The sequence below is a fragment of the Acomys minous genome, assembly GCF_964271855.1.
Source record: "Acomys minous genome assembly, chromosome: 2".
Classification (NCBI taxonomy): domain Eukaryota; kingdom Metazoa; phylum Chordata; class Mammalia; order Rodentia; family Muridae; genus Acomys; species Acomys minous.
Genome location: NC_140484.1, coordinates 115,714,030 through 115,731,425, shown reverse-complemented (window position 1 = coordinate 115,731,425; position 17,396 = coordinate 115,714,030). Strand labels below are relative to the sequence as shown.

General features: G+C 49.0%; 1 protein-coding gene across 4 annotated transcripts; it reads right to left on the bottom strand.

Annotated features, from left to right (window-relative positions):
• Positions 1 to 100: 100 nt before the first annotated feature.
• TTLL13 (tubulin tyrosine ligase like 13) lies at positions 101 to 16,962 on the bottom strand. Of its 4 annotated transcripts, none has more exons than XM_084772393.1 (15): positions 16,682 to 16,962; positions 15,914 to 16,181; positions 14,848 to 14,888; positions 12,702 to 12,820; positions 10,433 to 10,563; positions 9,884 to 10,040; positions 9,341 to 9,484; positions 8,902 to 8,987; positions 8,352 to 8,583; positions 7,598 to 7,782; positions 4,613 to 4,798; positions 2,563 to 2,743; positions 2,087 to 2,266; positions 1,207 to 1,525; positions 101 to 831 (listed from the first exon to the last, which is right to left on the bottom strand). In XM_084772393.1, the coding sequence occupies exons 2-15, from the start codon at positions 16,168 to 16,170 to the stop codon at positions 572 to 574; spliced, it is 2,478 nt and encodes an 825-aa protein (XP_084628519.1). In that variant the 5' UTR covers positions 16,171 to 16,181; positions 16,682 to 16,962; the 3' UTR covers positions 101 to 571. The 4 variants fall into 4 exon arrangements, with proteins under 4 accessions (XP_084628519.1, XP_084628521.1, XP_084628520.1 ...); XM_084772395.1 differs by having other exon boundaries at positions 101 to 575; XM_084772394.1 differs by having other exon boundaries at positions 16,748 to 16,962.
• Positions 16,963 to 17,396: the final 434 nt, after the last annotated feature.

Here is a 17,396-nt window from a genome sequence, read left to right as displayed (position 1 = left end):
TAACTGGGATTATAGGCCTGAGTCATGGGGCTGGACTTCTCTGCTGTGAAAAGAGCTTGCCTCAGACGCGAGAATCAAAAAGAGGTACAGGACGCGCCTAGAAAACGACATAAACTTTAATAAAAAGACGGTTCAGTTGCCTCTGGCACAGGCTGCCCGGCCTGCCTGATTTCTGCCCCTGTGGCAGGAAGGGCGAACCCTGAGCAATCTTCTGATGGCGACTACACCGTATCTTGGGCATTTGGCTCCTCTGGGAAAGGAACTCCTTGTTGCCCGGGACTCTAGCCCCAAGCCACACCCAGGGTTCAGACCCATCACTTAGTGACAAACCCAGCCTAAGGCTTGAGGAGCAGAGATGCACACAGGCTGGCATTAGCTCTTCATCTTTTAGTCTTTACCGATCCCCAAAGAATCTTAGAATGTTGCAGAATTCTCGGTGTCTTTGTGTTTTGTCTTTTGCAATCAAAGGTCCTGGCCAGAGCTTTTCAAACTGGAACTTGTTGGCAGTCTTTCAATTAGCAAAGATTGAAGGCCATTTACTCTTTTGGTTGAGTGCTGGGCTTCCTTCCTTTTACCTGTGTTGGATGATGTTGAGGAGCGGGCTAGAATGCTGCAGCACTGGTGCAGAGGCGGGGTACAGGGTGAGATCCCCAGCCTTGGCTCCTCTGTGTTCAGAGTTTACCATGGAGGGCAAGGTACAGCACTCAGTCCATGAGTCATTTTCCTGTCTTTCGGGATACAGAAGATAGCCCTGCTTTGGGGTTAGAGTGGGTGGCACTGATCCTGACAGGGCCCGGTTTATGGCTTCTAGCCTTCTGCTGGCTTGGCCTTCTGCAGTAGAAACATGGATCCTCACTAAGTTGTAGCATTCACAGAAGAGATGTTCTCACATCTTTCCCACCTGCGGTCCAGTTACAAAGAAGAATAGCATCCCGTGCTTCCCTCCAGCATCCTTACCACGCTGTATTCTAATGGTCTGTTTACATGGCCATTGCCCTGTTAACCTTTGCTGGGGGCTGGGACTGTTTCTGCCCTGTCTATCACCAGGACTAGCTAGAAGGAAGTAAACAAATAGGTCCGCTGCCTTCCCCCGGCCCTACACTACTAGGAGTGCCACTTTATATCTCGGGAGCATCCCAGCTCTAACATCTGCTACTGGGAATTTACGCAAGTCAAAAGTGACCAAAGCTAGTTTTGTATACTTACGGCTAGTGAGCCTGACTCTAGAGCTGGAAAAATAGTGCCTCCCAGATTTCTTCATTGACAATGAACAAGGGCCAATGGCTGCTGGATCTCCTATCCAGTTGAGGTTCCTGGGCTGCAGATGGTACCGAGAATGCTGTGCGATTGCTGCATTCCTGCTTGATAGTGGCCCTAAGATCCTGGGGATCAGGTCGTGGGGCCGGAGCGGTTGCAGGAAATGAGGAGGAACCTGCTCTAAGGCGGCCCCTCTCAGGAACACCAGTGGGACCAAATTCACAGGTTGCAGTTCCTGACTGCCCAGCCCGTCCTGGTGAAATCTAGGCTAGAGGAGAAGAGCAGCCCCTTGTCATATTTCCTGTGAGGCTGGAGGGAGCGTCTGAAGATACTTGTAACTATAAAATAAAACCATCTCTCCTAGGCCGTAGCCACTGTTTAACTAGTTATTCTTTTGGCATTCAATAAAAACGGAGGGCCCAACAGGTTTTGCTACTATAGCCCCGGGAATAGTGAAAACGGCAGTTGTTTTGTTGGCCCAAGACTGTTTACTTAGCTCCCATTAGACCCGGGGCATTGGCAATGCTAGGGGGAGTACACAGAAGCCACTGAGCATGGTGGTGGCCTTGTTGTTTGTCAGTCATGAGTTGTGGGTGACTGTGGAACAGGAATAGAGACGGCCAAGTCTCTTGCGATTGAGAAAGCTGGGAGGCTGCACCTTGCTGGATTGTAGTACCAAACCCAAGGGATCGTGGGAACCAACAGACCCTCTCCCGGGCTCCAGAGACAGGTGCCATCACAGGAACCTCCTCTGGTGTGACCACCACCATGTTTTGGCATCACAGCCCTTGTTCCCCGGCTTTGTGAGAGGCTTCGCAGGGACTCTCACCCGATACTCTTGCAGCTTTCTGTGGCCCCGGGGGCTGGGGTACAGCATGCGAGTGAGCTGCTCCACAATGCCCAGGCTTCGGATGAGGTTCTCTCTCTGCAACAGGAGCTTCATCCGCTCAAGCTCTTCCTCTTCTACAATGTTCTGAGGCTGCATCGTGTCCGTGTGTACTGGTAGTAGCTACAAGGTACGGAAGAGAGACAGCTGTCCAAGATGAGCCTCCTACCATCAGCAAGGATGGCCGCAGGACCCCTGCCTCACTCTACCGCCGCCTTCCCTCCCCAGGCCCCACTGTACCATCTTCTTAGCTGTCCGTTCTCTCACCTTCTGCTTCAAAAGGTCAGATCCAGTTTACTAGAGAGATGAGGCTCTACTCATCTCTCTCAAGCAAGGAGAGAGAGGACAGCGGGGGTTCCCTTCCCTAGTAGCCCCAGTTTAGTTTCATGTGAAAAGATAAGAGCCACAGCCCCTGACACCTCTTTCTCCCGATTCCGGTTCCTGTAAGCCAAGTTGGTGGCAAGGCCCCGTGTTCCTGCTTTGGGTCGGCTTTTCTCCCCAGCTGATTCACCCTGGTTCTGGTCCTTGTTTTCCTTTCGTTTCTTGGTGCCGGGGTTCTCCTGCTGTTCCTGCTTTAGGCGAATCTCTTCCAGCTGCTGCCTGGAGAAGACACAGCAGTTTCAGACACTAGGGAGACTGTGTGGGGAGGATGGGGGCTGAGAGAAAACAGGATGCTCTAAGAAAAGGAAATCACGACATGTTGCTGGAACTGATTAGAGAATATAGGAACCACGCTAAAGTAAAGAATCGTTAAGAACCTGTTTGTTAGTGAGCTGGGTGTGGGGGCACATGACTGTAACCTCAGCACTCTGGGAGGCAGAGGCAGGCGGATCTCTGTAAATCCAAGGCCAGCCTGGTCTACAAAGTGAGTCCAGGACAGCCAAGGCTACACAAAGAAACCCTGTCTTGAAAAACCAAAAGAAAAAAAAATCTGTGAGTGGAATGGGATGACAGCTCAGGTGGTAAAGCCCTTGCCTGAGTTCAAGCCCCAGGACCTGTGTAAAGTCACACCCCTTTAATCCCAGCACTCTGCAAACAAAAGCAGGCAGATCTCTGAGTTTTAGGCCAGACTGGTCTACAGAGTGAGTTCCAGGACAGCCAGGGCTACACAGAGAAGCCCTGTCTTGGGAGTAAGGGGTGGGGGAGAGGGGAGCCAGATGTGGTAGCACAGCCTTGCATCTCAGTACTGGGAAGGCAAAAATAGGCAGGCCCCTGGCTGCTCACCGGCCAGCTACCCTAGCCTTACTTCATGGGTTTCAGGCCAATGAAAGAATCAAAAGTAAAGTGGGCTAGACATGGTAACACACACTTTTAATCCCAGCGCTTGGAAACACAGGCAAGCAGATCTCTGTGTATTTGAGGCCAGTCTCATCTATACAGCAAGCTCCAGGCCAGCCAAAGCTATATATTGAGACCCAGTTTTTTTGGGCTTCTTTTGTTTGTTTGTTTGGTTTTGTTTTGGTTTGTTTTGGTTTGGTTTTGGTTTTTCAAAACAGGGTTTCTCTATGTAGCCTTGGCTGTCCTAGACTCACTTTGTAGACCAGGCTAGCCTCGATCTCACAGCGATCTGCCTGCCTCTGGCTCTCAAGTACTAGGATTAAAGGCATGCGCCACCATTTTTTTAAGGTTTATTTATTATTATGTACACAGTGCTCTGCCTGTATGTACACATGCAGGCCAGAAGAGGGCATCAGATCTCATTATAGATGGTTGTGAGCCACCATGTGGTTGCGGGGAATTGAACTCAGGACCTCTGGAAGAGCAGACAGAGCTCTTAACCTCTGAGCCATCCCTCCGGCCCGAGACTCAGTTTTGAAAACACAAAACTTTTTGTTTGTTTGTTTGTTTGTTTTGTTTTTTGAGACAGAGTTTCTCTGTGTAGCCTTGGCTGTTCTGGACCCACTTTGTAGACCAGGCTGGCCTCAAACTTACAGCGATCCACCTGCCTCTGCCTCCGAGTGCTGGGATTATAGGCATGTGCCACCACGCCCGGCTGAAAACACAAAACCTTAAAAAACAACAATGTGGGGTCTGGCCAGATGGCTTATCTGGTAAAGGTGCTTACCACCAAACCCGACCACCTGAGTTCATTCACTGGACCCCACATGGTGGACAGAGACAACTGACTCCTGAGAGATCTTTTGACTTCCACATGTGCACAAGGCATACATACACACACACAAATAATTAAACGTAGTCTTTACATATTTAAAATCACACAAACAGCTAAGGAACAACACACAAGGTTGTCCTCTGGCCTCCACATGCATATATGTGCATACATGTACTACATAAATATACATCATACATACACGTGAAGGCATGCATGTATGTGCCTGCATACAGAGAGAACTTAAGATTTTTGCTCTTTTATCCAGTGTGTGGCTTCCTCTTGCCCTTCTAGGGAGCAGCTGGATGTCTGGACCTTCCCCTAACCCACCTGTACCAAGGAAAATGCAGTCAAGGTACCTGGCACACTCCTCTCTGGCCTTGGAGGCAGCAGTCTCCTGGAAGAGGGAGCCGTTGTGCTTGAAGAAGGGTGCATACTTCTCTGAATCAGGCCCAGGGTAGATGCGCCGGTAGCCCCCTAGATGGGAATCTTCATAGCGTTCCTGGTCCTGCATGGCAGCCTGGGATGATTCAATCTGTTCTCGCCTAAGGAAACCAAGCTCAGGGAAGTCAGGAGAAGGCCGTGACGATGTTCAGGAGGGAAAAGAACACCAGCGAGGGCTTTCAGAACCTACAGCTGGCTACCTGATCTACCTGACCCCTGCCCGGCTGGGTAAGGAAGCACCCAAGCTCATGGCCAGCCCCGCCATGCATGTAATGATGTAATTAAGTGTGGTCTCCAGAATTCTGAGTCTCTTCCTAAGTACAAAATGATCTATTCATAAGCAAACACTCTAGTTACCACAGTCTCTTGTGTTCCTAATTGTAATGCCCATACACTACAGAAAATGTAAAAGAAAAAGATTAAACCAGATTTGCTACAGGCTTATATGCTGTATATAAACCTTTATTATCTAGCCTTTGCTGCACAGTGAGACCAAAGCCAGCTAGCCAGCCTCAAAAAAGGTGCTACAAAGCCAGGGTGTAACGCAATGTAGAACATGTGCTTATCATGTGTAAGGCACACAGTTCATTCCTACACTATAAAAAAGAAAAAAAAATTTTTTTTCAAGACAGGGTTTCTCTGTGTAGCCTTGGCTGTCCTGGATTCCCTTTGTAGACCAGGCTGGCCTTGAACTCACAGAGATTGGCCTGCCTCTGCCACCTGAGTGCTGGGATTACAGGTCTGCACCACCATGTTTTTAATGCTTTTTTTGTCCATTTGCTTGAGACAAGACCTGCTAAGTGGCTCAAGATGGCCTTGAGCTGTCGATCCTCCTGGTTCCACTCCTAAGTGCTAGGATTGCCATCCTGTACCAGCATGCCAGGGTTCCTTTATGTCTTTAGTCCAGTATTTTCTGTACATTTTCCCTACTGGAAGACGTGATTCATTCAGGCATGCCAGCCAGTCTTTTTAGGATAGGATGCCTACAATTACCCTTCACCACACATGTATTTGAGTGCTTGCTATGTGCCAGTCCCTAACGCTATTTTAAGGAATCAAATACACTTTGCCTCTATATATCAAGATGCAAATGGAGAAAAGTGATTTTATAATCCAGCCATTCAACTCAATTTGATGTCTCATTAGCAAATTATCATTTCAGCATCAGCATTAGCTGTCATGTTTGTAACCTATTTTATAGTGAAAACAATGAGTGGCAGAGAATAATTCAAACTATTTCCTAATAAATAACTGAACTGCGTCCTGTGTGTTATTACTACAAGGATTCTCAAGAATTGGTTGTAGATGAGTTTTGTTAGAAAACAAACTAGTTCCCTCCCAAGGCTCTGGCACTTTCATGGAAGAGGGATAGAAAGATCAGAAGAGCCCGAGGTCAGGGAGAACAGAAGCAAAGGAAGAGTCTTTTAGACATGGACCGATGTGCCAATGAACTCACAGTAGCCGGGCATGGTGGCGCACACCTGTAATCCCAGCACTTGGGAGGCAGAGGCAGGTGGATCGCTTTGAGTTCGAGGCTAGCCTGGTCTACAAAGTGAATCCAGGACAGCCAAGGCTACAGAGAAACCCTGTTCTGAAAAAAATAAAACCAAACCAAACATAAATAAATAATAACATAACAAAACAATCCTAAAATAGCCAATCACACTACATAAAGTTCTTTATGAGCCTTGTAAAGAAAGGTACAGAGGGGGACTGGAGAGATGGCTCAGAGGTTAAGAGCACTGGCTGCTCTTCCAAAGGTCCTGAGTTCAATTCCCAGCAACCACATGATGGCTCACAGCCATCTATAATGAGATCTGATGTCCCCTTCTGGCAGGCAGGCACACTGTATATATAATAAACAAATAAATCTTTAAAAGTTCACCTGAAAAAGTTCATCTAAGCCAGGCATGGTGGCGCAGGCCTTTAATCCCAGCACTTGGGAGGCCAGCTTGGTCTATACAAAGTGAGTCCAGGACAGCCAAGGCCACACAGTGAAACCCTGTCTTGAAAAACAAAAAACAAAAAATCTGGAAAAAAAAAAAAGAAAGAAAGAAAGGTACAGAGTGTGGCTTATTTAACAGTCTGGGTAGACAAGGAGAAAATATTTTTGTATAAACACATTTAGCCTTTTTTTTTTTTTTTTTTTTTTTTAAGATTTATTTATTACGTATACAGTGTTCTGCTGCATGCCAGAAGAGGGCACCAGATCTCATTATAGATGGTTGTGAGCCACCATGTGGTTGCTGGGAATTGAACTCAGGACCTTTGGAAGAGCAGACAGTGCTCTTAAACTCTGAGCCATCTCTCCAGCCCCCACATTTAGACTTTTAAATGCCTGTGCAAGTATGAACATAATGTGGATGAGCTGAAGACTGATTCACTGCAGGAGAGGGGCATAAGAAGACAGTTTTTTTTAATGTCTCTAAAATATGTAGTGTATTATATATGCCCTCCCCCTAAAAAAGTATTTAAAGGCTAATCAGCTCCTTGTGCCCGTCTCCTTCTAGCTGGAAAGTAATAACAAAGAAGTTAAGTTGCACAACTAAAGACCTAGCAGGACCCACACAGCGGTTCGATGGGTAATGGCACCTGCTGCCAAATCTCAGTTCCCAGGAGTCAACTTGGTGAAAGGACAGAACCATCTCCCACATGTTATCCTTTGATCACAGGTCTGGCATGGCACATGTGCAAACACACAGACACACTAAACATGTTACCATATTAGCTTAAAAATAAATAAACTGGGCACAGTGATGCACACCTTTAATCCCAGCACCCATGAGGCAGAGGCAGGTGGATCTCCGTGAGTTTGACACCAACCTGGTCTACATATCTAGTTCCAGGCCAGCCAGAGACCTGTCTCAAGTACGCAAACATCTATCAGATACCAGGCGCACCTGGCTTCTCGTGGCTGCTGGTGGCACGGGAAAAGCCGCTCCTTGACTCGGCGTTTGTCTTCTTCAATCACCTTCTTTTTGTCACAGCCCCGGAGGTTGACAAGGTTCATAGCATCACAGAGAAGTGCATCTTTCACCTCTCGATCCAGGCGGGAGTCTGTGGTGAAGCTCGGGGAGTGGTTTACCTGCCAAGAGGAGGCCTTATTGTCCCTTTCCTAGGCCACCTGAGTGGGCAGTGGTCGCTTGAAGGTCTAACTGAGGGCCTGTGGCCCAAACCAGCCGCTGAGAGGAGATCTGACCGGTCTACAGGCGAGTGAGAGAAAACCAGGCAAGTTGACTGGAGGGGTCCTCAAGGGCAAGGCTTACTCAAGGAGCACTGGAGACTCCCAAACACGGACTGCTATGTTTGCTTGCTTGTTTGCTTCTCTTGGGTTTTTGAGACAGGATTTCATGGAACCCAGGAGAGCCTCAAACTCACCACGCAGCTGAGGCTCACTCTGAATCACGATTATCCTTGCTCCGTCTCTCAACTACTGACATGACAGGCATGTGCCGCCATGCCCAGTCTGAATTGCTACTGTAGAGGCCAGAGACTCCAGCGTTTGCCTTAGAAATTGACATTAGTCTGGGCTTACGCTTTCACCTGGCCCTGAGACCTCCCCACCCCCTCCCCCCTATTCTCCCATGTAAGTGTACTCCTTCCAAGGCGAGGCCTCTGGCTTTGGCCCTGTCAGGTCCAGGAGAGAAATCTTACCTCTAGAAGCCAGGGCTTGAGCTTGTGGTCCAGTAAGATGTCAAAACCCAGGATCTCAAAGCAGGCACATGTGCCTCCACACAGATATTGGGGGAAACAGGTTCGGTAGTTGTGGCGAAGGACAGAGTGGGCTGAGATGATGGTTTTGATGATGATGTCCTCGATGTCGCCCCACAGCTCTCGGGGGTCATAGCTGTGCTCTCGCAGCCAGGCATTGAGTGTCGACAGCTTCCTATGAGGCCCAGTGCTCAGAGAAAGACCAATCTCCATGCCAGCAGGGCCTGGCCGTAGGCAGGAGGCTCCCTGGCTTAACCCCAATTCCGTGTCTGGGACCCCGGGCTTCAAAGTGCTGCTAACAGCTGGGAGCTGGGATTAGTTATCAGAGCTATAGGGTATGGAGTCTGCACTAAGAGCTCAGACACAGGATTAGGGTCTTCCAAAGCAGAGGTTGCTGGGAAATCAGCCTCCCAAGAGCCAGTTGGGTTTCACGGGCTTCTAAGACTGTGGGACTAAGGGCAGAGGAAGCAAGGGAAGACAGAATAGGGAATACCTCTTACTGCCCACAGCATCATCTCGGACAAAGTTCTCATTGTGTTTGTTGATTGCATAGTTGGTCAGGTGCATGCAGACTTCCTCCTGTGACGTGAACAGCCCTGTGTTGGTTCACACTGCCTCTGTGCAGCCTCTCCGGCCCTTAGTCGCTTATTAACCCACCGCTCTGCCCTATGATGTCTCGTCTCCTGGCCCTCTTCACCAGGGACTGTCCTGTATGATCCCGGCAAAGAGGCTGTGCTGGAAAACTCCATTAGGAACCTTGCCTCAGTCACCACCAAGTGAGCCCCCACCCGCCACCCCCGCACCCCCAGGTGCTATGGCTCTCACTGGCTTCCTTCCTTGGTCTTGGCTGACAATGACAAACTTTTCTGCCATGCTTGTGCCTAGAACCAAGGCAATGGAAGAGAAGAGGGCGCGCCACCCTGCCTCCTCACCAGGTTGTTATGGCTAGGTTCCACATACGGCATGGTGGCAAAACGCGCCAGGCCTTCCTCGTACATGAAGATCCGGAGAGGGTCACAGGAAGTGATCAGAACATAGATTCGCATGTCAAACTTGAAGCCATCAATGAGGAAGGGCTAAGAGCATGCAAACCCAGAGGGAACACTAATGAACTTCTGAAGTGCTTGTCACGTGCAATATATGGTTATTAAAGGTGTTTCCAATACGTAACACGCTGAATCCTCACAATAATCATATAAGGTAGTTAGTTACTAATGCTTTTCTCATTTAACAGTGAGGAAACAGAGCCAAGGTCAGATAACTGCCCAAGAGCATATGTCCAGGAAATGGGAAAGCTGCCAGCCAAACCCAGGCTGGCTAGCTCTGAACAATGGCTATGGTCTGTCTGTAAGAGTGAGGACAGCAGAGAGGGCAGGAGCCTATGACTGACTTCTAGCTCTGGGGTATGAGGGACAGAGCATCCCAGTGTGGGGAAAGGCCTGGGGGGGGGAGGGGCGGTCCGAGGTGGCCTTCACCTTGGTGATGTACTGCTGGCAGATCATATGCTCTCCTGGCTTGATTTCCTTGGGGGTTCTGGTGATAAAGATGCCACGCCCCTGACAGCCGCTATCTGGCTTGCAGATATAAGTGCGGGTTTTCCGCTGACGACCGTAGGCCTGGAAGTCCCCATAGCTACATGCAGAGAGAGGCTGGTCAAAGGGTTTCTGTGCATCCTGACTGTCCTGGGAGCCCCACGGTCATTTCCTTGTTACCTATTTCCAGGCTATTCCTGGAGGACTTAGCCTTGGACCCACTTTGCTTTGGCCAGCTGAGCTGAAACTTTCTTTTTTGAGACAGTCTCTCTTTGTAGCCATGGTTATCCTCTACTTGCTTTGTAGTTCAGGCTGGCATCAAACTTAGAGAAATCCACCTGCCACTGCCTCCCCAGTGCTGGGATTAAAGGCCTGAGCCACCACTCCCAGCCAGCTGAATCTTTCTTGGTCCAGAGTTCCAACCCTCTGAAACACGCCTGGGTCATAAGATGTGACCCCCTCATCCTTCCCCCAGGATCGAGGCTCACTCACTCCGCAGGGAGGCACCAGGTTCGTGGGAAGATGTTGTACTCAGTAGGGTAGAGCTTCTGCATGCGGTTGAGGTTCCGAGCCAGCAGATCTTTACGGCAGATTTCTGTCATGCCAGGGAAGTGGTTGATTTTCTGAAACAGAGTCAGTTGGTTATACTGCCCTCCCCTGTAGCAAGTGGCAGCCCCTAGGACTTGGGCATCCCAAGAAGCCATAAAAAGGGTCTGGGAAGGAAAGGATGATGTCAGAGTGGAGGGTAGCACTGTGTCTAGTCAGTAAGGGCGAAGCAGGAAACTTCCAAAAGGCAGGTGAGAAAGCATTCCGCAGCCTTTCCACACACAGCTGGAAAGATGTAGACCAGCCAGGACCTTGTGCCCTGGAGACACCTTCTCACACCTCTCAGTCCACCAGAGTAATGACACTGTCTGGGGAAAGGCTCAGGGAGTGGGGTGCGTGACTATCGGGCACTAGGTTCTAGATCTAGTTCCCAGCAACACACACACACACACACACACACACACACACACACACACACACACACCTTTTAAAAGAGGAATAACAGCTGGGTGTGGTGGTGCACACCTGTTATCCCAGCACTCTGGTAAGTAGAGGCAGGCAGACTGCTGTGAGTTCGAGGCCAGCCTGGTCTACAGAGCGAGTCCAGGATAGCCAGGGGCCAGCCAAGGCTACACAGAAAAACCCTGTCTTGAAAAACCAATAAATAATAAAATAAAAGAGGAATAATGATACATGATAGCCCAAAGAAATAATAAGAAGAAACATATTTCCTTGAAGACACAAAGGAGCAGAGAAAAAAAGACTGTAGGGACTGCACGACACAGCACCCAGACACCACAGAGGGATGCTGTCTGCTGCAGGCCCTTAGCTGTTCTACCCTGCAGGGATGGAGGGCAGAGGCGGGAGACAGCTGAGTGTGGTCAGCTGGCTTCCTCAGTCACTAACTGTGTGAACTTTATGTTCTGGGTCTTCCTGTCCTCTTTTTAACAAGCAGCATCTGCTATTCAGGGACGTTAAGGATTTAATGAAGAAGCAACATAGAAACACCTAGCGATGTATTTAACCAATGCATAGTAATAGCTGTTAATTAGTGTTAATTAGTAATCCTCGCCTGACAGCTGCCCCCCACATACCAGCTTCTCTGAAGCTTTCCCAGCATTTAAAGCAGCTGCTATCTCCTAGCTTCCTCCCTTGAGACTAGGGTAGCACACGTTACAGTGTCCTGGACTCCTTCTTAGATTGCCCTAAAGAAGCCTACAGACCCTTTTTAATTAGTCACGTGCTGCATGTCGGCATCTTATGTAAGCACAGACTACATACCTGATGGTGGTTCTAGAACACTCTATCAGCTAGTGACATGGCAGCCACTTGTTTGGTACCCTTTTGGCGTTCCCATGATGGAATTGCCTACCAACCCATTCCTTACAGTGCGTCCTCCTCGGGAAGCCACGCCTGACTTCACGACGGCACACTCTCCTGTCTTTGCTCTTGTTGAGCCAAGTTATATGGCCTCAAAATACCTCATCCTCTCAACCCAGCCTGCTGCTTGGTGAGATTTCTGTCCTGTGTCACCACACCATGCCCCAGGCATGTGATTGCTGCCTGGCTCTCTCTCCTGCCCTCTTCTCTGTCAGAGGGTTGAGTTTTCTTTTTCTTTCTTTCTGTTGACACTGGAGCTTATGTAGGATGGCCTTGAGCCCCTCCTGATCCACGCTTCCCCCTTCCAAATGCTGGGATCCCTGGTGCACATTACCACACGACGTCTCACCAACCTGGCTCTTTCCGACTGTGTTGGTAGACGTGTGATGCTAAGCTCTTAGGTACTAAACCACTCAGCTGGCCTGATCACTAGCGCCCCTCCCACTTTTTAGATATGGAAAAGTGAACTCAATGCCTCGTGCATACTAGGTAAGCACTGTACCACTGAGCACTGAGCTACATCCCTAGCCTTCTGCGATTAGCTCTAAAGCAGCTTTCTAAGTCCTCGCCCCAGGTGGGCACACCTGCTCTCAATGAGGCAGGCAGATGCCACCAGTGAGAATAAATAATGTGACAGGGATGTGCCCAGCAAACACTTACTTTGGATAACAGAAGCTCCAGAGAGCCAAGAGGAGAATATCTTTATTGGAGCAGCAGACCTGGGGGCGGCCTCCCTGTCTGTATAAGGCGCAGCAATGGAAAGAGGCCGTCTCCAGTACCAGGGGCAGGCAGGGTGGGAGTGCTCATTTTGGATGTTGGGCCAGGACATTGGTACCTGAAACCTCTTCATTTCCATGACTCGTTCCAGTGAGACAGAACAGTCTGTCCAGTACACAGTCCACTCTTCATCCTCCCCTACTTCCTTCAGGCCACACATCTGGGCTGCCCGGCGCACTGTAGAGACAGGGAGATCAGCACTGCCAGCCTATGTAACCAGCCATGAGCCCTGGAACTCTAGCTGGGTGGATTCCTTAATAGACGTGACCAGAGGGCAGACTGTAAAGAGGCATGTGGTTCCTTTTTTTTTTTTTTTTTTTTTTGGTTTTTCGAGACAGAGTTTTTCTGAGTAGCCTTGGCTGTCCTGGACTCCCTTTGTAGACCAGGCTGGCCTAAAACTCACAGCGATCCACCTGCCTCTGCCTCCCGAGTGCTGGGATTAAAAAGGCATGTGCCACCATGCCTAGTGGCATGTGGTTCTTACCTCGGCATCTTAGGTACCAGGTTGCAATTCCAAGTTCATGAGGTTAGGAGAGAAAACAAGAGGCACCCCTGCTGCTCTGAATCAGGCCTGCGTGGGTATACAGCTCACCCTAGGTCTCAGTGCACTGGCACCTAAGACTCTGGGTGGCTCTTTACACAGATGTCAGTGGGGAGAAGAGGTGAAAGATGAAAACCCTGACTTATCTGGGATATTACTTATAACTGTGAAAGCCCCTGAGAGTCTCTCAAAGGAAAACCATGGGTTTTGTTTTTGAGATGTCACAGAGTAAATCTAGGGTGTTTGGTTTTTTTGCTTTGTTTGTTTGTTTGATTTGTTTTTTGTCTTTTGGCATAGTAGGCAAGACCTTTACCATTAAGTTATATTCTCCACCCTTCAAAATCAGCTAGGGTTTTTGTGTGTGTGTGTTTTTGTTTTTTTCATTCTGTTTTGTTTTTTAAGATTTTCATTATTTTTAATCATGTGTATGTGGGTGGGCATGTTTGCCAGATTGTGAATGTGGACATCGGAGGACACTTTACAGAAGTCTCTCTCTACCAAGTGGGACCCCAGGACTGAACTTGGGTTGTCAGCCTTGTTGACAAGTGCATTTATACAATGAGCTAACTCCCCAACTCCTCAATCCCAAAAGGGGTTCTAACTGTTCTTAGTGTCCCTTACTTGAAGGGTAGGGGGGGGTGGTGACATCCCGTCATTTGTTTTCTCACGGACTCATGCAATCCACGCTGTCTGTGTAACGAAGTATTACCTCGAACTGCTCACCCTTTTCACTCCATTTCCCAAGTGCTGGGCTTACAGGCGTAAGTCACCAGGACCAGTTCAATGGGGTGCTGAGAGTTCAACTTGGCTTCAAGCATGCTAGACAAGAATTCTACCAATGGGCTATATCCTCAACCACCCCTTTATTTTATTATTATTGTTACTATTTGGGTTTTTAAAAAAGATTTATTTATTTATTATTATGTATACAATGTTCTGTCTGCATGTACACCTGCAGGCCACAAGAGGGCATCAGATTACATTATAGATGGTTGTGAGCCACTATGTAGTTGCTGGAAATTGAACTCAGGACCTTTGGAAGAACAGCCAGTACTCTTAACCACTGAGCCATCTCTCCAGCCCCCTCCCCCCACCCTTTTTTTTTTTTTTAAAGACAGGGTTTCTCTGTGTGGCCCTGGCTGTCCTGGGACTCACTCTGTAGATCGGCCTCAAACTCAGAGATCTTGCCTCTGCTTCCTGAGTGCTAGGACTAAAGGAGTGTGCCACCACTGCCTGGCAGCCACCTTTTTTATTATTAGTATTATCATTATATACCTATACCTTTGGCCATGGTCTCACTTTGTAGCCTTGGCTGTCACTCACTATGTAGGCCAGGCTGACATGGAACTCATAGAAACCTGCCTGCCTCTACCTCCCAAGTGCCTGGCTTCTGGTTTTTGGCTATGATTAGTTTTTTTTTTGGGGGGGGTTGTTTTGTTGTTCAGCTGACTGTGAAGATACCTCCTTGCCACTAATACTAACTGCAACCGCAACATCTTAGCTGTCAAGAGCTAAGCCTGGGGACACCCAGGGACCTCAGTGTAGGCACTCAGTAACCTAGACAGGAGCCAGGGACTGGGAAAATGGCTGTGACTCTGTCCCAGGAATAAGAACAATAGTCCCTCTTACACACACAGCTGTGAGTGATGGGTCCACTGCTTACCACTCTCATACTTGCAGTTGGTCAGGTTGATGGCCAGAGGTCTGAAATGGAGGAAGAGCAGAAATCAGGCCGAGTAGGAGGAAAGGAATGGCTGCAGGCTGCCAAGAACCCTGGTGAAGTCACATCTAACAAACTTGTAACACAAACTCAGTTTCTATAGAAGCATCTTAAATACCAAACTAACAAGCTAAATTTCCAAGCTGGCCAGACTCAAATGCTCTGATTTTCATTTGTTTTGTTTTTCGAGACAGGGTTTCTCTGTGTTAGCCTTGGCTGTCCTGGACTCACTTTGTAGACCAGGCTGTGCTTGAACTCAGAGTGATCCTCCTGCCTCTGCCTCCCTGAGTGCTTGGATTACAGGTGTGTGCCAATGTGACTGGCTTCAAATGCTCTGATATTTTTCTGTTGCAGCAAAGGTTCATATTGCTCCAGCCTTTCTTTTTGGATTTCCTAGAGAAGATCCCTCTGTGTAGTAGCCTTGGCTGTCCTAGAACTTGCTCTGCAGACCAGGTTGTCCTTGAACTCAGAGAACCACCTGCCTCTGCCTCCCACGGGCTGAGATCAGAGGCATTCACCACTACAACCTTTTCTTTTTAATGTGAGCACTGGGGATTCAAACTCAAGGCCTTCACTCTTGTGTACCAAGCTCTCTTCTCCAAACTGGGCCATCTTATCAACTCATTGTTATTTGGGTTTTGTTTTTTGGGGTGTTTTGTTTTGCGAGACAGGGCTTCTCTGTGTAGCCTTGGCTGTCCTAGAACTTACTCTGTAGACCAGGCCTGCCTCAAACTCACAGCAATCCACCTGCCTCTGCCTCCCAAGTGCTGGGATAACAGGTGTGCGTCACCATGCCTGGCTGTTATTTGGTTTTTGAATCAGGATCTGACACTGTAGTCCAAGCTGGTCTAGAACACATAGTAATTCTTTTACCTCAGCCTTCCTACTGCTGGGATTACAGGCCTGCACCTCCATCTGCCGCACCCTTGGCTAACATTCCAAGCCAAGTAGTAACCCAAGTCAGTCGCCAAGGAGAGTCAGACCTGTGAGGGATCTAGGGGAAAGTTACCTTCGTTTCCGCTTCCTCTTTCTCCTCCCAACTTCTAAATCATCTGTGTCTGTTGCACTTAGGGTTTTCTTTGGAATTTTCTTGGCTACAACTGATAAGGGTACCCCATTCTGTAATTCTTTATAGTCAGTCTTCGTAAGTGCCTGCTGGGACAAGTTAGGGGTGGCAGCTTCCTCTCTCACACACTCTTCCTCAGACTCTTCTTCCTCAACATAGTCTTCCTCAGATTCACTGGTCTTACAGGTACTGGGCTCCATCCTCTTATATTCTAAGGGGAAAGAGATGGGAATGAAATATTTATGAGACCTCTTTCCAGGCCCAGGGAGACCTGCAGGAATTCACCCAGAGTCCCCTCATGGTGCTAGAAGGAAATGTTGCCCTTTCAACAACACTATTATAAAACTGGTTGTTTCCGAGTAGAGGGCTGTGAGAAGCATGGGATGTTTGTAAGACGTAAAGTTCTCAACGAAAAGACCCCATCACTCAGGATCACCCTGGATAATACAACACACTGCAGTGCATGCAGAACAGAGCTGGTAGGACGCACGGCTGCAGCTGTTTTGTTTCCTGGTTGGGAAAAGAGGTGTCTGACAGAACTGAGGACTCTTTGCTTTAAAATACAGCTGAATATCAAAGGATCTCGGGCCGGCGATTTCCCTGAGCCAGGATTCAGTTTCCCTATTTGTACACGTTGGGGTCGGACATCTGTTGGCTGAGACCCTTTGGGTTGTGGTAGAGGAAAGGAAACCCACGGCCGACACTGCCCACCCGAGGTTTCGAGGAGAGCTCAGGGGCTGCTGGAGCTGCCCCTAGCGGCTCGGGGCTGGACTCAGCTGGTCGCTCATGGCCGCCCCTCGCTCGCTGCTGCTCTTCCTGGGCGTTGCTGGACGTCGGGGACCGTCTCTTCGTTCCACAGGACTGTCTGTCCCCGCTGTCGCGAGGGGGAGCCCGCTCCCCCTCGGGGTTAACTCTGAGCTCCGAGATCCTGGCGGCGGCGGCGCCTTCTTAAGCAAGCCGACGGCCGCCGCCGCCGCCGTCGCTATGGACACGAAGGCGGCCCCTATTGGAGTAGCGTTCTGGGGCGTGGCCTTCCCGGGAACCACACCCACTTTGGCGCCAGTCGAAGCCATCTTGGCCTGGTGCTGTTTGCCTGGCGCGACTGGAGATCCGAGTGTAGAGGAGCCAGTGAACGACCAAGGCGTATTCTTCCAATGCATTATGGGACATGTAGTCGTCCCGCTTTTGCGTGGGTTTGCGCCTTTTCCACTCCACTTTTCCTGTAATCCTGTGACTAAATCAAACAAATCTGTATTTGAAACAAATAGCTGTTTGTTTCTTCTGCATTTGAGAAATGATGCTATTAAAAAAAATTGCCGCCCTTCACAGAGACAGCGTTGATTAGAACACATGCCTTCCAACGTTTTCACCCTGCTAAGCTGCAACAGTTGCGTTAATGAATTACAGAATGAGGCCAGCAAGGTGG

Excerpts from the sequence above, each read along its gene's own strand:
- TTLL13 (XM_084772393.1), bottom strand. The coding sequence starts at position 16,170 with ATGGAGCCCAGTACCTGTAAGACCAGTGAATCTGAGGAAGACTATGTT. Across the intron at positions 10,564-12,701 it reads TGGAAATGAAGAGGTTTCAG|AAAATCAACCACTTCCCTGG; the intron begins GTACCAATGTCC and ends ACTCTGTTTCAG. Across the intron at positions 832-1,206 it reads TAGAGTCAGGCTCACTAGCC|AAGGCCAAGCCAGCAGAAGG; the intron begins GTAAGTATACAA and ends TTTCTACTGCAG.